Source organism: Eutrigla gurnardus (assembly GCF_963514095.1).
Source record: "Eutrigla gurnardus genome assembly, chromosome: 11".
NCBI classification, from domain to species: Eukaryota; Metazoa; Chordata; class Actinopteri; order Perciformes; family Triglidae; genus Eutrigla; species Eutrigla gurnardus.
In genome coordinates this window covers 27,120,425-27,144,407 of record NC_139925.1, presented here as the reverse complement: position 1 = coordinate 27,144,407, position 23,983 = coordinate 27,120,425, and the positions used below count along the sequence as shown (strand labels likewise).

Sequence of the window (23,983 nt, the reverse complement as noted above, 5' to 3'; positions counted from 1 at the left end):
GACATCATGGTTCGGTACGAGTTTGGGGCAATGGAGTGGACAGAAAAAAAACAAATATGCAGAAGACAATTCTTTTTTATTGTGCATGTCTCAGGTTGTACCACCTAGTGTCATACAGTCTCTCCTGAGCTAGTTGCAACAGCCTGAACTGCGTAATCTAAGATGTGAACAGTAGCCAGGATGCCGAGCTCTCAGCTACCGCGCTGTAGTACATATTCCAGGCCCTTATGTGGCACTGTTTCTGCTACAAAAATACACCAAAAACGCAGAAGAAGGGACGGAGCTTGACCGGATGTTTACCGTTGCTATGGTAACATGAGAAAGCTACGGCTACTATCCACCTGACCACCTGATCAATAAACATCCATAAGATGACAATTTGGCCCGTATAAATAAAACCAACAATAAGCATCAACAGCCATCACCCTAAGGACCTTAACGAGGCGTTGTCACAAGTTGTGATGGATTAATTAGAAAAATAAATGCGTTGTTTGTTAGCATCGTAAAAAAGTAACTTTTTTTCCCGGAATATTGCCCCCCTCTCTCGGCTAAGGCTTTTTCATACAGTGGCCTTAAAACGCCGTTGTACAGACGAGCAGAATATCTGCTGCAGCACGTTCACAAGTACGTAGTCCGCCGTTGTTGTTGCTGTTACGAGACGTCGCAGGGATAGAAGTCAGGTTCAATGGTCGAGGAGCGGGCGATGACGTCAGCGTATGTGTTTTTGCCGTCTAGATGAAAACGAACAGGAAACGGAGGGGTGCCGTTTTTTTCTTTTTCACCCTGGGACCTGGGGTGCAGTCGAATAGTCTATTTTGCTTAGGAAGGTTCCTAACTGAAGAAGTGACCCGGAAGTAAACAAGTGGCCGCCATGATAAGAGCTGTTCGGATTCTCTAAATGCAAAGGAAAGGAGCTCCAATGCTTCCTTTCAGAGCTCCTTAAGCATAGGATGCAACGGACCTTCCTATACGAAAGGAAAGGAGATTACGCCGACCCACAATTCCTTGCGAGAGCAACATTTAAAGTGCCGCACACCTCGGCCGTTCATGAAAACAAACGATATGTGCATTTGCATATTTAACAATTACTTTCATGCAGACATATAGTAATTGGAATTGTGTTGATAAATGTGTGTGGACAGTGATAATAATTGAATGGTATTTTTATTTATTTCAATCATGTTACAAACTTGACAAAAACAAAACTAAAACCACAAATGAAATGTAAATACAGCGGTCAAACAGGAAGGAGGAGCTGCTGGAACTGAAGCCGGTCAGTGAACCAGCTGCTTATGAAACCAACATGTGGAGAAGTGGATGGATGACGCATCTTTTGTAATCCATTATTACAATTGCGTCAATTGCTGGTGCCGATCATCAGCTGTCAATCATCAGCGGCATTATAATGACGTAGCTTAGTGAAAGTCCGGTCGGATTCTCCGAGCACCGTGGTCGACTTTTCCTAAATCCTTTTGAGTTCTCCTATCACCTTTCCCAGTGATGCCACTAACGCGCTACTTAGTAACGCGTTACTGTAGTCGGACTACTTTTTTCAGTAACGAGTAGTCTAACGCGCTACTATTGCCAAACCAGTAGTCAGATTAAAGTTACTTATCCAAATACACGGTGCGTTACTATTTTTGTCAGTAAAAAATAAAGATTTGCTTTCTTCTTGCGTCTCAGGGGGGTGATGTATGTTAGCCGACACCTTCACCGACGGTCGCGTGTAGTCGGCTATACCGGCAGAAACGTAAACAATGGAGGGGGAAAGAAATGCATTTTCCAGCTGGAAATACAAGCATTATTTCGACTTCATCTCAGCAAAAGATGGCAACATAAAGGTTCGTTGTACACTCTGTGTTAACAACAAAGTGTTGTCTACTTTCAAGAATACAACGTCAAACTTGAAAAAACATTTAGAGTCGCAGCATGGCACAACCACATTAAAAGAGCAGGTCCCGTCCGGTGACGGTGAAAAGGTGCAGCGTGTGAATAAACAAGACGAGTTCTCGATTTCATGGAGCTCCTGCTAACTCAGCTGAAATGCGAGTCTCTCCTGACAGTGTTTACTGGAGAAATGTCTCGCTGCTTGCTGGCCCCGCCCCTTCCTTCATCATCACGCCGCTCATACTTGAGGACTGTGCTCATCCTTTGTTCCATAAAAAAACCCTCCTTGCTGCTCTAATGCTGGTTCAATATTCATAAAATGTTCATTCATGATGTTACTGCCATTACAATATGCAAAAGAATTATTTAAGTTAAGTGAAGTCAAGAAAGACTGTCTTTATATATATATATATATATATATATATATATATATATATATATATATATATAAAAACATGTATTTTCATTCAGGAAATAGTTTTCAAGTGCAACTTAAAATGTCAGTAGATACATTGTTGATGTTACTGTTAATAAAAGCACGTCAATAAATTGAGTATTGGCAAAATCGGTAGTCGGCAGCTGTTGAATGTAACTAATAAAGTAACTTGTGATCTAACTTAGTTACTTTTAAAATCAAGTAGTCAGTAACTTAACTAAGTTACTTTTTAAAGGAGTAGTCAGTAGTCAGTAGTCGGATTACTTTTTCAAAGTAACTGTGGCAACACTGACCTTTCCTTAACCCTGTGACGTTTTCCCCAGAGGTCAAGGAATAGGAGTTAGGAATAGGAGTTAGGAATAGGAGTTAGGACCTTATTTTTTGAATATTCGACTGCACCCCTGGTTTAAAAAAAGTGCGTTTTCAGGCAGCGAAAACGCTGGATCTATATGGACGGCTGGCCGAAATGCACAAGTCGTTTCCATGTGGACGGCTTCTAATAGTAGTTAAGTAATTAAGTTGCGCGCCAGTTTTATTTATTTTTATACTGTGTATTTTCCGTGTAAATCCACGCACCGAACCGTGACCCCCGTACTGTTTCAGTGCAATACGAATACATGTATCGTTACACCCCTAACTATTATAATTGAATTTTGCCAGGTGACGATGGAGGCAGCTTTAGTCACCAACTTCACTAAACAAAAACCCCCCTCGGCCTCCTCCTCCTATAAAACTGACGTCTTCCATCTCTACAGACTGTGGAGAGAGGAGCCTTAGTGGAGAGCATCCCTAACCCTTTTATTTAGCCTGTGAAATGCTTAGAAGCCAATTCTGGTAATTGGCAGCTCCATAGTGAGACACATGAAAATAGCGAAACCAGCGACTTTTTAGTCAAATGTGTCCCAGGGGACAGAGAGGGCGACATTGAACATTGTTATTCACATCGGCGTTAATGACACCCGATTACGCCAATCAGAGGTCACTAAAATTAATGTTGGCTCGTTGTGTGAATATGCAAAAACCATGTAGGACTCCGAAGTTTTCTCTGGTCTCCTGCCAAACTTTACTAGTGATGACAGCCGCATGTCATCTTTCCACTGCTGGCTGTCAAGTTGGTGTCCAGATAACGATGTGGGCTTTGTTGATAATTGGCAGCCTTTCTGGGGAAAACCTGGTCTGATCAGGAGAGACGGCATCCACCCCACGGCATCCACCCCACTTTACACTCTATAAACATCGCCAGTTTCATTGGTAGTCCTAAAACATGACAAACCAGTGTTGAGACCAGGAAGCAAAGTTGCAGTCTTACACACTTCTCTGCGCATCCATTAGAGCAGCCATCAATCAATCCGAAACCAAAACTAAATTATAACTCATTTGAGAGCCTGATTCTCAGCCTTTTGCACCCAAATTGGAAAACAATGCAGCCAATTCTGTTTGTTATAGTGTATCTTGCTCCTGGTCCATATTCTGAATTCTTATCTGAATTCTCTGAGTTTCTCACTATCATAGCCACACTCTCGACCTCATCTTATCTTATGGCGTTTAAATTGAACACTTAATAATCTTTCCTAAAAATTCCTCTTTATCTGACCATTACTTGATAACCTTTGAATAATTGCTTACTTCACTCCTCTAGGAAAAAGCTACTACTCTCGGTGTCTATCGGATAGAGCAGTAGCTAAGTTTAAGGAAGTAATTCCACCCATCTTGAGTTCAATGCAATGTCTTAATGAAACAAAGGACTTCTATGTTAATTTTAGTCCTACCCAGATCGATTCTCTTATAGATGAGCTTCGAAGCCTACTGAGAACAACCCTAGACTCTGTTGCTCCTCTAAAACAGAAAACTATAAAACAAAGTAAGGTAGCTTCATGGTATAACTCCCAAACTCGTAAAAAAAAAAAACGTATAAGAAGGCTCTCCGTAATGCCAGAGCAGCCTACTACTCATCTTTAATAGAGGAAAACAAAAACAACCCTAGATTTCTTTTCAGTACTGTAGCCTGACAAAGAGTCACAGCTCTACTGAGCCATGTATTCCTAGAGATCCTAGTAGTAATGACTTTATTAACTTTTTTAATGATAAAATTCTAGTTATCAGAGACAAAATTACTCATGTTTTGTTTTCAATTTGAACCACGTTACCCTCAAACTCAGGAATCTCCTGGGAATAGAAACAGCATTAAGACCTGATATATATTTAGACTGCTTTTCTCCAATCTACCGGAACCAACTAACGTCAATGATCTCTTCTTCTAAACCTTCAACCTGTCTCCTAGACCCGATACCAACCAGGCTACTGAAAGAAGTCTTACCCTTCGTAAGCGCATCCCTACTAGATATGATCAATGTGTCTTTATTAAAAGGCTATGTGCCACAGTCCTTTAAAGTAGCTGTATTAAACCTCTTCTTAAGAAGCCTACTCTAGATCCAGGGTTTTTTAGCAAACTACAGACCAATATCAAATCTTCCTTTTCTCTCTAAGATCCTTGAGAAAGTAGTCGCCAATGAGCTGTGTGACTTTCTAAATAACAACAGTCTACTTGAGGACTTCCAGTCAGGATTTAGAGTACATCATAGTACAGAGACAGCTCTGGTGAAATATGACCTGCTAATTGCTTCTGATAAAGCACTGGTTTCTGTACTTGTCCTGCTAGATCTTAGTGCTGCGTTCGACACAATTAACCTAGATTCTAATATGTAGACTGGAATGTCAATGAAAAATCCTCCAGGCACACTGAAGTTAAATATGGTGTTCCTCAAGGTTCTGTGCTCGGAACAATTATTTTCAACTTATATATATATACTTCCTTTAGGCAACGTTATTAGAGGACACTCTATAAACTTCCATTGTTATGCTGATGATACTCAATTATATCTATCAATCAAGCCTGAAGAAACCAATCAGCTAGTTAAACTCCAGGCATGTGTTGATGACATAAAATCCTGGATGACCTGCAATTTCCTGATGTTAAACTCCGATAAAACGGAAGTTATTGTACTTGGGCCTAAACTCCTCCGAAGCTCGCTGTCTAAAGATATAACGACTATTGATGGGATTGCCATCGCCTCAAACACTACTGTAAGAAACCTGGGAGTTATCTTTGACCAGGACCTGTCCTTTGACTCACATATTAAACAAACTACAAGGACAGCTTACTTTCACATTACTAAAATTAGGCCAATGCTGTCTCAAAAAGATGCAGAAAAACTCGTCCATGCATTTGTTACCTCAAGGCTGGACTATTGTAATTCCTTATTATCAGGCTGGTCTAATAAATCTCCTAAAGCTCTCCAGCTGGTCCAGAATGCTGCAGCCCGTGACTGACTAAGACTAGAAGAAGGGATAACATTTCTCCTGTATTAGCTTCTCTGCACTGGCTCCCAGTAAAATCCTGAATAGAATTTAAAATCCTTCTCCTCACTTACAAGGCTCTTAATGGTTAGGCACCATCATATCTTAAAGAACTCATTAAACCCTACTGTCCTGCTAGAGCACTACGCTCTCAGAGTAAAGGGTTACTTGTAGTTCCTAAAGTCTCCAAAATTAGAACAGGGGCCAGAGCTTTCCGTCATCAAGCCCCTCTTCTCTGGACACTGTTCCCACATTTAAGAATAGGCTTAAAACCTTTCTCTTTGACAACACTTATAGTTAGGGCTGGCTTAGGTTTGCCTTGAGCCAGCTCTTAGTTAAGCTGCTATAGGCCTAGACTGCCAAGGGATTTATTTATAGTGACACACTGAGCCTCTCCCTCTATCTCTCGCTCTCTCGCTCTATTGCTCTCTCTCTGTATGTTCCCCCGGAGTCCCTGTGCTTTCTTGCTTAGCAGGTCCCTGGACCGTGGTGGAACCTAATCCGGACTGCACCGATGCTGTGGTCTTGTGGTCTACTGTTACTAACTTGACTACTCAAGTTGGCTGGCTATGCTTTCTTGTCCAGCAGAGTCCGCTGAGGTCCTGACCGATGCAGATTGCTAACTGGCCTGATGCTGGAAACACCATATTGTAGCTCCACCTGCTGCTGTGTGACTGCTCAACTACTCCTGCTTTCTGGTCTATAGCGACGTGGTTGGGATGGATCCATCTCGGCGTGGCTGTGCCTGCTGCCATGGACTACTACTGTTGATACTATTACTTCTGTTAATACCACCACTACTGCTAATACTACTACTACTATACTACCACCAACACCAAATGCAGTTGGAACCCAAGGGCTGCACGAGATTTCTGCCTAAAAGCCTATTAAGGCAGTTTTTTCTCGCCACTGTTGCTGTAACGCTTGCCCCTGGGTGATGTTGGGACTTTGAAATTGTATTCTGGAAATCTTGAGCGTATTCTAGTCCTGCTCAATGTGTTAAGTGTCCTGAGATGACTTCTGTTGTGATATGACACTATAAATAAAATTGAATTGAATTGAATTATGCTCATGGCTAATGCTAATCGCTACAACACAAATGTTTATGAGAGTTTAAACTGTATTTTGTCACTATAACAACTTTACAGCAATTAAATAACAATGGCCAGCATAGTAGTGTTTAGCATTACTGATTAGCATTAGCGCTAAGGATTGGCTGAATCTAATTCAAACAATTTGATGTTCTGTAACTGAAGCATGGAATCTGCAAGGTATGAGCATGCTAATCTGCTAACTAGCCCAGCCAGCCCCTAAATGTGTTGTGCATCCCTGTGTTACACAATGACAATAAGTGATCCTTGCATAACTAAATGATTAAAATTGTACAACTGAATGCTTCATCCACACATTGTTGTCTCATTGCAGAAAATTAGAACAGACTTGGATGGAGGCTGAATGGAAGACGGTAAACGAGGTTAGAAAACCACCGAATATTCCTGTGCAGCATTATCCGAGCGTCTTGTATCAAGTCGTCGGCTCATGGAAATTAAAGCACAACTATTTTATCATAACTATTGCTAATCCATCTTTCCATTTTTCGGTTGCTGTGCTTTGTGGGATCATAAAGAGCTTTGGGAGGTGAGCACTCCATGTATTTATATTGTTTTGGGGTATAATATTCCTTTAATATCAATCTGTGGATGTTTTCATTAGTTCTTATAAATGTAACAAAGGGACCTACACTCACATGTCCCGCAGCACAGTCCACAGCTCTCCGCCAAGACACGCCTCCAACAGCAGGTAGACAAATTTATTGTCCCGAAATGTTCGGAATAACCTGAAACAGAGGCACAGACAATCGACATGCTCTTTGTTTGGCATTACAGACACACGTTAATCCGCCTTCTAGCATAGTAACAACAACAATACATTGACTAATTAAAATTAGGAGAATGACACATGCTGTATATTGGTGGTAAAGACTGGCTACATATTTTGTATGGGTACCAACGTTTTGTGTTGGTAATGTAGTGCTGAACATGATAATAAAATGCAAATAATCCCAACATGCCAATGATGCACTTTTATTGGTCTATAAAGAGGCACCAAAAAAAGGTGAAGCACTGCAGATTAAAATCTCTGATGCTGCAGCTATTCAGAGAAGGTGCTCAATCGCTACACTTTATATCTCACAAAATATTTTTTTCACACGATTGCATGCAAATATTTTTTTATCGAAAATTAAATTTTCAAATTTGCAGGACCCAGTGTCTTGAAAGCCCATCAGCGTTGAGTTCCTCCCGTCATCCTGTCAGCCTGACGGGAGGCTGACAGGATGATTTAGTAGCTCACATTAGTCCAGAGACCAGACCAGACTATGTGGAGAAACCAGAGACTGTCTGTGGTTCAAACAACAAATTCTCTGCTGTATTTATTTCTAGATTTCTTTATTTGGAGTGTTGATGGAGCAGCTACAATGTTAGCATAGCCTAGCACCCATCAACCAGACCACATTCAGAAAGCAAGCATTTTAAAAGTAGTTAGCTTGTGGTCTTTCAACAGACCTAACAAAGCATGACTTCACACTTTTTACTGATTGTCACTACAGCTTCAACTGCAGCGTCAGGATAGTTAAACAAAGACAAGGGAGTCTATTTGTTGGAGTCCATCAAGAAAGTCCATCGAGGAAGTCAAAACAACTCAACCACCACCCATCACAGCCATGTGTCCTATCCCAGTCAGGACATCAAACCGGAGAAGGCTTCTCCAGAGACCCATCGTTTGAGGCTGTAACCCATCCAATCTCTGCTACCCACCATTCTCCACTGGTACGGAACTTGAAGTACTAGGGGGGCTATGGAACTGCCAGTCTGCAGTCAAGAAAGCGGACACCATTTCAGCATATGCCTCCCTGGAGACTCTCCCCTTCCTGACCCTTATGGAGACCTGGATCACCCCAGAAAACACTGCCACTCCAGCTGCCCTATCAACTGCCTACTCGTTTTTACTCTCCCCAAGATGAACAGGTCGAGGAGGGGGAGGAACTGGACTCCTAATCTCACCTAGGTGGTCCTACCATGTCCTTCCCCTGGACCACCTACCCCGATTTGCAGTTGAATTCCATGCCGTTTCTGTCACCCTTCCTTTCAAGCTCAATATCATAGTGATCTATCGCCCTTCCGGTCCTCTCCGTGATTTTTTAGATGAGATGCTGCTCCCCTGATGATGGCACACCACTCATCGTCCTCTGTGACTTCAACATCCACTCAGGAAAGCTGCACTCATCTGAATTAATTGACTTCTTCTCCATATTTGACCTCACACTCTCCCCCTCTCCACCCACCCACCGGGCCGGGAACCAATTTGACCTTGTCTTCACAAGGTCCTGTGGTACCTCGGCACTCTAAATCTATTGCTAAATCTGCCTTCTACCTAGGATCAACTCTTCTGCCTCTAACCCCAGGGAACTGTTCTCCATGTCATCCTCCCTCCTCACCTATCCTACCCCTCCCTCCCTCACTGCTGATGACTTTGCAACTTACTTTACCAAGAATGTAAAAGACACCAGCTCACACCTTCCTCACAAAGGACGTAACGCAACATCTGGTCCAAGCACTGGTCATCTCCCGCCTTGACTACTGCAACTATCTCCTTGCTGGGCTCCCAGCCTTGGTGACTAAACCATTGCAGCGTATCCAGAATGCCTCCATTGGTTCCCTGTTGCAGCCCGCATCCAATTCAAGACAATGGCACTGGCCTTCAAGGCCATCAATGGAACGGCACCCATCTACCTCCAAACACTGGTGAAACCACAAGCCCCAACGCGAGCACTTTGCTCCTCTTCTTCAGCTGGCCGGCTGGTACCACCATCGCTGAAATCAAAGAAATGTCGCTCAGCAAAGTCCAGACTTTTCTCTGTTCTGGCTCCTCAGTGGTGGAACGAACTCCCAACCAATGTCAGGACAGTAGAGTCACATGCCATCTTCCGCAAAAGACTCAAGACTCACCTGTCTTACCTAGCACTTTGATCACAGCACTGTTGTACTTAAAGTCCCAGTCGGCAACATTTTTTTGATCATATTCACTGAAGCCGACACTATGCTCCGATAGAACAACTTCAATCATCCAGTTTTAGAAAAAAAAAACGCGTCTCTACGTGCACGTATAGCCTGTTTGTTTTGCAAAAATCGACAGCACCCGGATCATCCTGTCCAATCAGCACGCAGGGCTGTGTTCGTGCACACACAGAGCCCCTCCCCCCTTGGGCTCGTTCCACTATCACGGGAGGGAGGCGGAGGGAAGTAGCAACAAGCTTCCAATTCCTCGGTTAAAACCAGAAACGAGGAGGTCCAAAACAACCAAGGAAAAGAAAACACAGGTGGAAAATAAGGTAAAAAAAAGATTGCGACGGTACCCGTGATAAAATCAGCGTCAACATCGGACCTGCGTTTCAAAGGTGGCATGATCTAAGGGATTTCAAAGGGCACGAAGTCGAGGTGAAGGAGCTCGGTGGTGGTGGGGGAGGAGCGTGAGAGTTGTAAACATTCAAAATCTGACAGACTTGCTGACTGGGACTTTAAGGTATCCTTGCTGAACATCTACTACTTTACTTAGACAAGGACCTAACACTTGTTTTAATTTTTTCGGCCTTACTTTATCAGCGATGATATGTTGTGGTTTCTTTCTATCGACAAATGTAGTTATTGTAAGTCGCTTTGGACAAAAGCACCTGCTAAATGCATTAAATGTTAATGATCACCATCAGTATGGAGTTATTTCAGCATCCTTTTCATCTGTTTATTGATATTAAATCACAGCTAAATCATTGGGTTCATCCAGCTGTAGTAAACTCTGTACAGGTCGGTGTTTGGTTGCTTGGTGTATCTGGGACTTCACAACATGTACAGACAGCAATAGTGTGAAACCTTATTGGTGTCTACATGGAGGCTCCTGAGTGATGCAAAGAAACACAAATGACCACAATCAAATTTGCGTGAAAATGTGCTGCTTGGTGTGAACACTGAATTAGATTTCATTAAACAGAGTACACAGAAACAGCCCTGGGCCCGGTTTCCCGAAGCCTTCTTAAAGCCTTCTTAATGCTACGTCATTCGTAACCCCTACTTAGAGTTCCTACTTAACATTTCGCGTGTTTCCCGAAACGTTCTTTGCTACGAATCTCTTTCGTACGTCATACGTTGGTAAGAGTGGTCTGGAGCATTCTTAGAGCCTTCTTAGCTCTACCGTAGCGATGTTTCAGCTCCTGACGCTACTCGCTGCCACTGTACAGTAATCCAGAAATCCCCGCTGCGCATGGAACTGCACATTGCCAGTGTTGTGTTTCACCAGTGGTCATGCACCTGCGCATGAAATGGAAAATCGAACTCTGAGCAATCGATTTCAGCACTTTCTTTCCGGACAGCGCCGTGTACGTACGACGTAAGGAGTGTTTCTTAAGAAGACTCCTAAGAGACCGTTCGGGAACCACGACTATAGAGGTAAACAACTTTGGTAAGTCATAATGTAGGAGTCTTCGTAGCGCGCTAAGAGTGGATGTTATTGGGAAACCGGGCCCAGAACTGTTAAGGAGGTACCTGAGTGGTAGTGTTGTATCAGTGAGTGGGAGAGTGAACATCACATTTTGGCTGAACTTTTCACTTTGACCGACAGTCAACACAAGGCCTTTGTTCTTTAAAGTCACAGTCTACATAAATGTCAGTGCCGTGGTGAGGTCCGGTTCAGCAGCATTCTCCCAACAAGCTCCTTGGCAACTCTGCAGAAAAGCCAACATGCTGACCAGCACCCATATCATCGTCTCCTCAAGGAATATCAGGGTTTGTCCTCTTCTGATCCACATTGACATGCTTCCACAACCTCAGATTATAGAAAACAACTACATAGCCCAACATAATCATATCAAGATAAAAAAAAAACAGCGTCTTGCTAAAGTGAGATGGTGTTACCTGATGATAAACACTGAGTTTATTTGCTGAAGGATGTTTTTCTCAGAGTAGATGTGCTCCTGCTGTCTGGTGTCCACAATGTGCTTCTTCTTAATGCACTTCAGAGCAAATGTTGTGTCCTCATCCTTCAGCTTTACCTGAGACAGAAGCAATGCTCATTGAGGGACAAGGGAAGTGTGTAACAGCTGAACAACATAAACACCAAGTAAGGAATGAATGTCCATACCAATAGTTAAAATGTATTAAAAAAAACTAAAATTAACAAGACCATCATGTGATTTAATGCTGTACCTGTAACCAACGTCTACATCTATTGCGCAAGCTCAACTCCTTTAGAGTGAGTAAGCACATTATGGAAACAGTTTATAAGAACCTGATAGAGGGCATTCTAACTTTTAACCAGGCAATGTGGTATGGTAATCTAAACATTAAAGGAAGAAGCAAGCTGCAGAGAATAGTAAACCTTGCCTCAAAAATCATAGGGACAAGACAGAAACAATTAAGTTGTATGTATGAGGAAGTGCTTAGGAAAAAAGCTGTCAAAATAGCAAACGATCCCTCTCATCCACTCAATAGGGAGTTTGAACTTCTTCCCTCTGGTAGACGTTACAAAGTGCCAAGGGCAAATCATAACATTTTTAAAAATTCCTTTATTCCTAGGCAAGGCAAGGCAAGGCAACTTTATTTGTATAGCACATTTCATACACAAGGCAGACTCAAAGTGCTTCACATCATAAAACAAAGTGAGAAGAAAAAAAAAAATAGAAGAATTAAAAGAAAATAATAAAAAATTAAAAAATGCATTACAGAAAGAAAGGAGAATAAAAACATATTTGCAATAATTAAAAACAGTGCAGACATTAAAATATTTAGCAGAAAGCTATGGTGAACATAAAAGTTTTCAGTCTAGTTTTAAAAGTGGTCAGAGTTGGGGCAAGTCTTACATCTTCAGGAAGTTTATTCCAGCCATTTGTTGCATAGTGACTAAATGATGCTCTCCCGTGATTGTTGTTTACTCTGGGAATCACTAACAGATTGGTCTCAGAAGATCTTAGTGGTCTAGAAGTCTTATGTAGTGGGAGCATATCAGTGATATACTTCGGTCCTAGACCATGTAGTGATTTATATGTGAGCAGGAGGATTTTGAAATCAATCCTCTGACATACAGGGAGCCAATGTAAGGATTTAAGAATTGGTGTAATGTGCTCACATTTTTTGGTCTTTGTAAGAACTCTAGCAGCAGCGTTCTGAACAAGCTGTAGCTGCCTGACAGTGTTTTTCGGAAGACCTGCAAGGAGACCATTACAGTAGTCTAGCCTACTAGTAATAAAGGCATGTACAAGTTTTTCTAAATCTTGAGCTGACATGAGCCCTCTAAGTCTTGCTAAATTTTTTAGGTGATAGTAGGCTGATTTTGTTACTGATTTAACGTGACTGTCGAAATGTAAATCAGAATCCATAATAACCCCAAGATTTCTGGCTTTGTTTGAGGTTTTCAGGGACAGAGAGTGAAGGTGTTGAATTACTTTAAACCTTTCTTTTTTAGCACCAAAAACAATTATCTCAGTTTTGTCCTCATTTAGTTGTAGGAAGTTTTGGCACATCCAGTCTTTGACTTGCTCAATGCACTGGCACAGAAGATCTATGGGGCGATAGTCGTTTGGTGATAGTGCTACATAGATTTGGGTGTCATCGGCATAGCAATGGTGATCAATGTTATTATTTTGCATGATTTGTCCTAGTGGGAGCATGTAGATGTTGAATAAAGTTGGCCCCAAGATTGAACCTTGGGGGACTCCACACGTTACATTGGTAGGTTCTGATACAAAGTCGCCAATGGAAACAAAGTAGTTCCTATCTTGTAGATATGACTTGAACCAGTTTAAGACTGTGCCTGAGAGCCCCACCCAGTTTTCCAACCTGTCCAAGAGTATTGAGTGGTCGACAGTGTCAAATGCAGCACTGAGGTCTAATAGCATTAATATTGAAGTTTTGCCAGAGTCTGTGTTAAGACGGATGTCATTAACAACTTTAATAAGGGCCGTCTCGGTCCTATGAAGAGGTCAAAATCCTGACTGGAAGTTGTTGTGGCAGCCAGTTGATTTAGTTTAGTTGTTGGAGGACAACTTTCTCAATTATTTTACTTATGAAGGGTAGATTTGAAATTGGTCTGTAGTTGTTGATAATAGAGGCATCTAGGCTCCGCTTTTTTAGAAGAGGTTTAATGCAATTGGGGCACTGAACACCATGCCCCGTTGATGTGTTGTAATGTAACTGCAACTGCTGTCCTGCTTTTTGCCCTGAAGATGTCTGTGTGTAAGTGTTGTTGTTGTTGTTGTTGTTGTCCTGCTTGTTGTTTTTATGAGACCAAAAACAAATTTCCACACCGTGGACAATAAATGAAACTAACTAACTAACTAACTAAGATTTTCATCTATTTAATTGTCTTTTAAGTCACTATCTATAAAAGAGTGAGTTAAAACAGTGGTGGTTGAGTGCTTATACTTGACACCTCTCTTGTACATTGGGCATTAAAGTTGATATAGTCTCAACTTTTCAGCGCCAGGCATAGACTCTCGCCACTCATCAATGAAACACTTGGACCAGGCAGCCATTCTATAGGAGCAAGAACCATTACCTGCCTCTTTTAATGAGGATGAACTATATATTTTCAGTCTGTATCTTTTTATGGTCTTATTTTACTCTTCCTCATCCAACAGAAGTGCAACATCAAGAGCTCCACATCTGCTTGAACCAGCATTTGATCAGCTGGTTCATCAATCCAATGGATCATCAGCTGATTTGATGGACACAAGCTCTCTTGGCAAGAGGCGTTTTTGAAGCGCCTGATCCTGTTGACAGCAGGCGGCAACCCTCCATTTCTGAAAAGTGAAGCCAAAATCTGAAGTGCCTTACATTTGCATTCTCTCTACTGGCCATCAGGGGGCGACTCCTCTGGTTGCACAAAGAAGTCTGATTGTATAGAAGTCTATGAGAAAATGGTCCTACTTCTCTCTTGTTGTATTATCTCAGTAAACATTGTAAATATGAGTTTATGGTCTCAATCTCTAGTTTCAAGTCTTCTTCAATCCAGCATGATGTTCATTTAATACATATGGTCCATTTAGAGTCCAACAGACCAGAAAGCAGGGGATGCTTTAGGGGGCGGGCTACCTGCTGATTGACAGGTTGCTACCACAGCAGCTTCACACCAGAATCCAGATGGATCCAGATCTAGTAAGGGTGCTGCTCTGCTGCTTGCGTTCATCAGATCCACCCATCACTCCTCCACAGTCCAAATATGGTCCACTTACTTTACTGGTTGTAAAAAATCCAAAATGGTGACAGCCAAAATGCTGAACTGAAGGCTTTAAAACCGTAGTCCACAAACCAACGGGTGTCGTCACCATGACACCGTCCACTTCTTACATACAGTCTATGATTGCTAAATGTTTAATGTTTGTCTTTGTGTTGCAGATATTTTATCCTTCACCCTTATCATATCCACTGACCCACCCTGAGGCTGATGTCAAACTCTACCCCTTTATTTTTGCAGATATATTACTTACGAAATTGGCATTTCGCATGTGGCGCATGTGGCGCATGCGCGAGCGGCGACACGGTCGCTGTCTTTGTTTTAACATTTTGTTTCTAGTCGCGATATAACAGTGATGATAATTTAAGTTCTCAGACTCATATCCGCTAAATTTAAACAATGAAGCTTAAAGGTTGTATCAGCGATTCTGGGCCGAAACACAAATGATCACATTCATCTGTTTTTACCTCACGATCCGCTAGCTGCCCGCCCCATAAGCAGGCCGTCAAAAAAACGCGTCTCTCTAGGCAGCCTAGATTCCGAGATCGCACACAAAAACAAATGGTACTACCAACACCTCAAAAGCAAAATAAACAGTGTTCCAACCAATCACGTTCATGAAAATGCGCATCCATGATAATTTTCAAAACACGGGAGGGAGGGGCTAGCTGGCCCTGTTTGTTTTGGATCTTGCAACGGAAGTGAGGGCAACCAGAATCGCTGATACAACCTTTAATCCAGCCATTCTGCTATCGATTCTAAGATGCTAATGAATAAGGCGGATGAGCTACGGTCTTGCACTCAATACCTTTCAGACTACCGGCAATCCTGCCTGATCTGCCTGACAGAGAGCTGGCTTACGGAGGCGGACCCAGACTCGTCAGTTGACCTAGAGGGCTTTACGCTGGTGAGGATGGATTGCAATCTAAACTCTGGGAAAAAGAGAGGTGGAGGTGTGGGTGTGTTTGTCAACAATAAGTATTGTCACCCCAACCACATCACAACGAAGCACCGGGATTGTACAAAGGACATTGAATTAATCTCGCTCTGCCTAAGGCCTTTTCACCTGCCTAGGGAAATACACCAAATCAAGGGGTACAAGTAATCATAGGTTACAAGCCTAAGAATAATCTTATGGTAGTAGATAATGAGCTTGACATGGCTAATGAGCTAAATAACTTCTACTGTAGATTTGACACATATGATTTTAAAACAGAACATTGTTTGGCTAGCATGGAAGTGAGAGGCTTGGTGGGTGCAGATATTGACATTTCTATTGATGAGGTAAAAACTTTTTTCAGATGTGTAAATCCACGTAAAGCTAGTGGGCCAGATGGTATTAGTAGTAGAACACTAAAAATGTGTGCAGATGAGCTGGCACAGCCTTTTCAGAGGCTGTTCCAGCTGTCCTTAGACACTGGTGTGGTCCCCAGCATATGGAAAAAATCATTAATAGTGCCAGTGCCCAAGAACAACAGACCTAAAGAATTTAATGACCTGCATCCAGTGGCACTCACTTCTACAGTAATGAAATGCTTTGAAAAAAATTATTTTAAACCAGCTTCAGTCTGAGGTTTCACATCTTCTAGACCCTGCCAATTTGCCTAACGTGCCAAGAGGGGGGTTGAAGATGCGCTTCTTACCCTGACCAGTAATGTTTATAGTAATGTAGTAACTTTTTAATGGTCAATGTGAAGAAAACAAAAGAAATGTTGATAGATTTCAGTAAGAAAGGAATAACTGTCTCTCAATCCAAAATTAATGGTGAACAGATAGAGTGGGTCTCATCTTATAAATATTTAGGAATTGAAATTGACGACAAGCTGTGTTTTAATGAGTGTGCACAGACCAAGTGCCGGAAACTGCAACAGAGGATGTTCTTTCTTAGGAAACTAAGAGTGTTTAAATTAGATAGTGGCATTCTCCAATTATTCTACAAAGCTCTTCTGCAGAGTGTCTTGTCTTTTGGACTAATATGCACATTTGGTAATATGCATGCACAGAATCACAAGAGATTGCAGCGCATTATCAAAACAGCCAGTAGGGTCATTGGAGTTGATTAGGTATCTGCAGCTCAGCTGTAAAATGAACTTGTTTTAGGAAAGATGGAGCAAATTTTAATTGATCCAACACATCCCCTCTTCCTCAAGTTTGTCAGAAGTAGTAGGTCAAATGGCAGAATCCTGCAAAGAGTAATCAAGACCACTATATACCACAAGTCATTTGTGCCTTCTGCAATCAGACTGTACAACAACAGACCAAGAAAATGCACTGCTGCACTTTAATTCACCCCTATGTAACTCAGGTACTACTATTTATTCTTTGTTTTATTCTATTTATCCTTCATGGTCTCTGTATCTCTGTTGTGTATATAATGTGGTATGTCTACTGTTTTGTCTGTCTATCTGTCCTGTCATCTGGTTTGTGATGTTTTGTGAGACGTGCAATTGACCACATGAATTTCCCCTGGGGGATAATAAAGTTTACCTTGACCTTGACTTAATTTAACTATACACTATATTGCCAAAAGTATTCGCTCACCTGCCTTGACTTCCATATGAACTTAAGTGACATCTTAATCCATAGGGTTTAATATGATGTCGGTCCACCCTTTGCAACTATAACAGCTTCAACTCTTCTGGAAGGCTTTCCACAAGGTTTAGGAGTGTGTTTATGGGAATTTTTGACCATTCTTCCAGAAGAGTATTTGTGAGGTCACACACTGATGTTGGAGGGGAAGGCCTGGTTTTCAGTCTCCACTCTAAGTACATTTGTCAAAAGAAAGAAAGAAAGAAACCACAACATATCATTGCCGATAAAGTAAGAGCTAAAAATAGAACAAGTATTAGATCCTCGTCTGAGTAAAGTAGTAGCTGTTCAGTAAACATACCTTAAGAACAACAGTGCTATGATCAAAGTGCTATAGGTAAGATTTTTTAGTTTTTTTCTTTGGGGGGGGGGGGGGGGGGGGGTGTTAGTGGGTCATGCTATGCAGAGTCGAGGTGAAGTCTGAACAGGTGAGTCTTGAGGCTTTTTCGGAAGATGGCAAATGACTCTGCTGTCCTGACATTAGTCGGGAGTTCGTTCCACCACTGAGGCGCCAGAACAGAGAAGAGTCTGGACTTTGCTGAGTGACATTTGTTTGATTTCAGCGATGGTGGTACCAGCCGGCCAGCTGAAGTAGAGGAGCGAAGTGCTCGCTTCGGGGCGTGTGGTTTGACCAGTGTTTGAAGGTAGATGGGTGCCATTCCATTGATGGCCCTGAAGGCCAGTGCCATCGTCTTGAATTGGATGCGTGCTGCAACAGGGAGCCAGTGGAGGTCCCGGAGGAGGGGGGTCACATGGGAGAATTTGGGTAGATTCATCCCAAAGGTGTTTTATCGGGTTGAGGTCAGGACTCTGTGCAGGCCAGTCAAGTTCATCCACACTAAACTCTCTCATCCATGTCTTTATGGACCTTGCTTTGTGCACTGGTGCGTGCACTGTCATGTTGGAACAGGAAGGGCCATCCCGAAACTGTTTGATTTATTTTATTTAACCTTTATTTAACCAGGTAAAAGCCCATTGAGATTCAGGATCTCTTTCACAAGGATGACCTGGCCAAGAAGGCAACAGTATCAGTCAGAAGCAGTATACAAAGACATACAAACAGCAAGACACGAGATTAAATACACAGACAAGACAAGAGATCAAATACACATACATTGTCCAAATGATTTAAATTGAAGGTCCTTCAAGATCATATCAATGTCATTTTTGGGATCAAGTCTGGCAGATCTAAATCCTTCTAGAAGGATGACAAAGTTGGGAGCATGGAATTGTCCAACATCTCTTGGTATGCTGAAGCATTCAGAGTTCCTTTCACTGGAACTAAGGGGCAAAGCCCAGCTCCTGAAAAACACCCCCACACCATAATCCCCCTCCACCAAACTACACGTGGCACAATGCAGTCAGACAAGTACCGTTGTCCTGGCAACAGCCAAACCCAGACTCGTCCATCAGATTGCACGTTGGAGAAGCGTGATTGGTCACTCCAGAGAACGTCTCCACTGCTCTAGAGTCCAGTGGCGACTTGCTTTACACCACTGCATCCGACGCTTTGCATTGCACTTGCTGATGTATGGCTTGGATGCAGCTGATAGCCATGGAAACCCATTCCATGAAGCTCTATACGCTGTTCTTGAGCTAATCTGAAGGCCACATGAAGTTTGGAGGTCTGTAGTGACTCTGCAGAAAGTTGGTGACCTCTGTGCACTATGTGCCTCAGCATCCGCTGACCCCGCTCCATCATTTTACGTGGTCTACCACTTCTTGGCTGAGTTGTTGTCATTCCCAATCACTTCCACTTTGTTATAATCCCACTGACAGTTGATTTTGGAATATTTAGGAGTGAGGACATTTCACCACTGGACTTGAATCTCGAGTCGGTAGAAACAGTCTGCATGCCTAGGTGCTTGCTTTTATACACCTGTGGCCATGGAAGTGATTGGAATACCTGATTTCAATATTTTGGATGGGTGAGTGAATACTTTTGCCAATAAAGTGTAACTTATTTTTTGCTAAATTGATTTTTCTCGAAGAGATGATGAACATATGACTGGTTGGATGAAGATCAGGGTTTTAGCAACACAAACCAATAGCAGTACTGACTGGTGACAGTCGGGGATCATCATGAATCAGCAGCTCACCAGCTCCACTCGTCCAAACCCTCCCATCCCCAGTGTAGCTACGAAATCCAGCTCCTGGAATTGCAGGAGAGAGATCTTCTCCTTCAGCCTCCTCAGCTCATGTACCTCTGCAGATTCAACCTGAGGGGAGTGTGGCCTGAGAGAGGAATCACACATAGCAGGTAAGACTACATCTGGACCCCTTCAGGCCACATATCAGGTCATATACAGAGTGTCTATCTTCTGTATGGGGACTATTTCTCAAAGAAACAAGATCGACAGACGGGAGATAATCACACCCTGCGGAAGGCGTTAAGCCGATACGATATAATGTTTTAAATGATTTGTAGCCCATATTACCGACTGCAGCTACATGTGCAAAACTCTAACTACAGTCAGACAGGAGAAGAGTGTCATGGAGACAGGTTGGTGGAGGGAGAACAGTGTCAGGGAGACAGGTTGGTGGAGGAAGAAGAGTGTCAGGGAGACAGGTTGGTGGAGGGAGAAGAGTGGCAGGGAGACAGGTTGGTGGAGGGAGAAGAGTGGCAGGGAGACAGGTTGATGGAGGGAGAAGAGGGTGTAACCCAAACACAGTATATTTTTACAATAGCACCCAAAGGCCTAACAGGAGGAAGAGGAAGGATCTGTTCAGATGCAGGAAAATGCTGTTGTTGACATGGTTGTTGTCAGCAATAGCATTAGTAAATGACTACAGAAAAATTAAAAAAGCAGCTGTTGTGATGTTTAGCTCAGGCTGTTGGTGATGCAGACTGTGTTAGAGTTTTACACATGTAGTTGTGCCCACCGTCAGTTAGCAATCGAAAAAAACGAATAAAGGCCTGCTACTGAAAACACTACCAGAGTGCCTGGATTTGGATTTTTTAATAATTTAGTTGGACCTACGGATTGGCTAGAGCTGGCTGATTGCCGACCCAGGATTGGTCAGAGGCAGGAGAGGAGCCTTTTTCAAGCACCGACTGACTGCAGTCTCTCTCTCTCTCGACCCGTTTCCCCACATCCAACGAGGACTGGTGTCAAATGTGTAGTAGCCTATTGTCAGACCCTGTTTTAGTGAGACCCGTAGCTTTCGTCTGAATTATTGTAAACAAGTAGAAAGTAAGTGTGGTAGCCCAGTAGGAGGGAGAAGCCGTTTCTTTGTTAACCTTTTTTCTCCTGTTTTTCTTACTTAGGAGTTAGGTAAGCCTATGTCTTTTTGTTACTATTTTTGTTTGTGTTAGGAAGGTAGGGGGTTATACTCTTTTGTTTGTTGTGTTGGCCTTGTCTCCCTCTGAAAATAAATGCTACCTGTAATCTATATAACCTGTGACACTGGCCTTCTTGGGAGTGGGAAGACAGGGGGAGAGCTCATCTTGTCATGTCTCTGGTTCCCCTAGACCAGGGGCGTAACATGATTTGGGGGCTCGTCCGCTCTTTTTTCCGTCTATCGTCGTGAATTAGGTGAGTTTTTGGTGGGCCTACTTGTCCTTGTCTCTGCTTATTTGTTTGTGTGGCAGTTTTCTCTTTTGTGGGGGTAGCATAGAAATGGAGTTTAAGTTGGAGGAGTTTACCGAAAATCCGTCGGTTGAGACATTAAAAAAATGTAAGAAAACTGAGTTAATTCTGGTTGCAGAGTCTTTTGAGGTGTTTGTGCCACTTAACATCAAGAAGCAGGAGCTAATGGAGCTTCTGATTGATAAGCTGACTGAAAGTGGCGTGTTGGCTGAGCCAGGGGTACTGGCTGGTACTCCTGCCCCACCCCAGGCCCTCCCGGTTCAGACTGGCATGTCTGCAGAGGAGTTAAAATTGACTCTGCGCATAAGGGAGGTGGAGGTGCAAAATCGGGAGTTGGAGTTGGAGGTGGAGGCCATGCATCTTAGGTGGAAGGCTCTTGAGATAGAGCGGGGAGCTGCTGCTGCAGCCAGTCCCTCAACCACACAGTCACCCTCCCAAACGCCTCAGGACAGCTTTGATGTTAGCAGGCACATTGCATTAGTTCCACCATTTAGAGAGTCTGAAGTCGACTCATATTTCAATGCGTTTGAACGTATCGCCGCAATGTTGAAGTGGCCGAAAAATGTGTGGTCTCTGCTGTTACAGTGTAAATTAGTGGGTAAGGCCCAAGAGGTCTGCACGTCTCTCTCAATTGAGGACAGTTTAAATTACGATGTGATGAAAGCCACCGTGCTTCGTGCGTATCAGTTAGTACCTGAAGCATACAGACAGAAATTCAGGAAATGTGAAAGAACTGCCACCCAAACATATGGGGAGTTTGCAAGGGAGAAGGGGGCGCTATTTGATAAATGGTGCCAAGCTTGTAAGGTTGACACCTTTGAGGGTTTACGTGAACTTTTGTTGATGGAAGAGTTTAAGAATCGGCTTCCTGATAAAATTGTGATCTACCTAAATGAGCAGAAGGTTGTGACACTCGTTGATGCTGCCGTGCTGGCAGATGAATTTGCATTAACGCACATCAGTGTTTTCTCTCCCCAGTCCGTCGGGAACCAGTCACCACAGACCGAAGAGTAAGATCTCCAAATAGTGCTCGTCGAAGTACTTTCTTCGCTACTACTGCCCGTGAAAATCGTGAGTGTTTCTACTGTCACGAGCAGGGACATCTAATCGGCGCCTGTCCCACTCTTAAAAGAAAAGAGCAAATTAGACAACCCAAAACGCCCGATCTCGTCTGATCTCGGAAGTTAGGGTTAGTTTAGTAGAGTTAGGGTTAGTAGAGTTAGTTTAGTAGGATTAGGGTTAGTAGAGTTAGGGTTAGTGGGGTTAGTTTAGTAGGATTAGGGTTAGTAGAGTTAGGGTTAGTTTAGTAGAGTTAGGGTTAGTAGGATTAGGGTTAGTAGAGTTAGGGTTAGTGGGGTTAGTTTAGTAGGGTTAGGGTTAGAAGAGTTAGGGTTAGTGGGGTTAGTTTAGTAGGATTAGGGTTAGTAGAGTTAGGGTTAGTTTAGTAGAGTTAGGGTTAGTAGAGTTAGTTTAGTAGGATTAGGGTTGCGTCGTGAGCTCAATTTTCTCTCCCCCAGTCCGTCGCAGCGCTTGATGCGCTGGTCGTTATTAGTGCAGGGATTCAACATCGAAATTCGTTATAAAAAGGGGTTAGACAACATCCTGGCTGATGCTCTATCACGTGCTTACTGAATCAAATATTTATTAGGGGATAAATGTTTGATTTTTCGAGGGGGGAGGTATTATGACCCTGGGTCATTATTTTGTGTATACTAGGTATACTGAGCTGTCCCTCCTCCTCCCAAGGTGTAAGCAATCTCCTCTGAGTGTGTGTTTGTGTGTGTGTGTGGGCGGGTGTGATTGATAGCAGGTTGGACCTACGGATTGGCTAGAGCTGGCTGATTGCCGACCCAGGATTGGTCAGAGGCAGGAGAGGAGCCTTTTTCAAGCACCGGCTGACTGCAGTCTCTCTCTCTCTCGACCCGTTTCCCCACATCCAACGAGGACTGGTGTCAAATGTGTAGTAGCCTATTGTCAGACCCTGTTTTAGTGAGACCCGTAGCTTTCGTCTGAATTATTGTAAACAAGTAGAAAGTAAGTGTGGTAGCCCAGTAGGAGGGAGAAGCCGTTTCTTTGTTAACCTTTTTTCTCCTGTTTTTCTTACTTAGGAGTTAGGTAAGCCTATGTCTTTTTGTTACTATTTTTGTTTGTGTTAGGAAGGTAGGGGGTTATACTCTTTTGTTTGTTGTGTTGGCCTTGTCTCCCTCTGAAAATAAATGCTACCTGTAATCTATATAACCTGTGACACTGGCCTTCTTGGGAGTGGGAAGACAGGGGGAGAGCTCATCTTGTCATGTCTCTGGTTCCCCTAGACCAGGGGCGTAACACTCTACTTTAAAAAGCATTAATTCAGCTTACCACCAGTAAAATTTAAAATGACTACTACAATTATCACCTTACTTAATGAACATTTCTACAGTTGCACAGCCGGGTACTTACAAGGCGTTTCTCCTCTCATCACTCCTCGACAGTTCCTCCACGTATTCTTTCAGGTAAGACTGGAGCTCCTCGTAAGTTCCAACCATTTGGTTGAAATTTCTGGAGATGAGGAGAAAGGAACAACTTTTATTCTCTCTCTCTCTCTCTCTCTCTCTCTCTCTCTCTCTCTCTCTCTCTCTCTCTCTCTCTCTCTCTCTCTCTCTGTGTGTGTGTGTGTGTGTGTGTGTGTGTGTGTGTGTGTGTGTGTGTGTGTGTGTGTGTGTGTGTGTGTGTGTGTGTGTGTGTGTGTGTGTGTGTGTGTGTGTGTGTGTGTGTGTGTGTGTGTGTGTGTGTGTGTGTGTGTGTGTGTGTGTGTGTGTGTGTGTGTGTGTGTGTGTGTGTGTGTGTGTGTGTGTGTGTGTGTGTG

The 23,983-nt window shown here is 42.9% G+C and overlaps 1 protein-coding gene across 1 annotated transcript in view; it reads right to left on the bottom strand.

The window, feature by feature from the left end:
* Positions 1 to 23,983, bottom strand: part of prkg2l (protein kinase cGMP-dependent 2, like) — a 54,795-nt gene that overhangs the window by 11,783 nt on the left and 19,029 nt on the right. Inside the window, exons 11-14 of the mRNA XM_084021631.1 lie at positions 23,578 to 23,676; positions 19,648 to 19,783; positions 11,644 to 11,780; positions 7,428 to 7,517 (exon numbers count right to left, since the gene is read on the bottom strand). Of these exons, the coding sequence (XP_083877757.1) occupies positions 7,428 to 7,517; positions 11,644 to 11,780; positions 19,648 to 19,783; positions 23,578 to 23,676 (462 nt within the window). The remainder of the gene's footprint in view (positions 1 to 7,427; positions 7,518 to 11,643; positions 11,781 to 19,647; positions 19,784 to 23,577; positions 23,677 to 23,983) is intronic.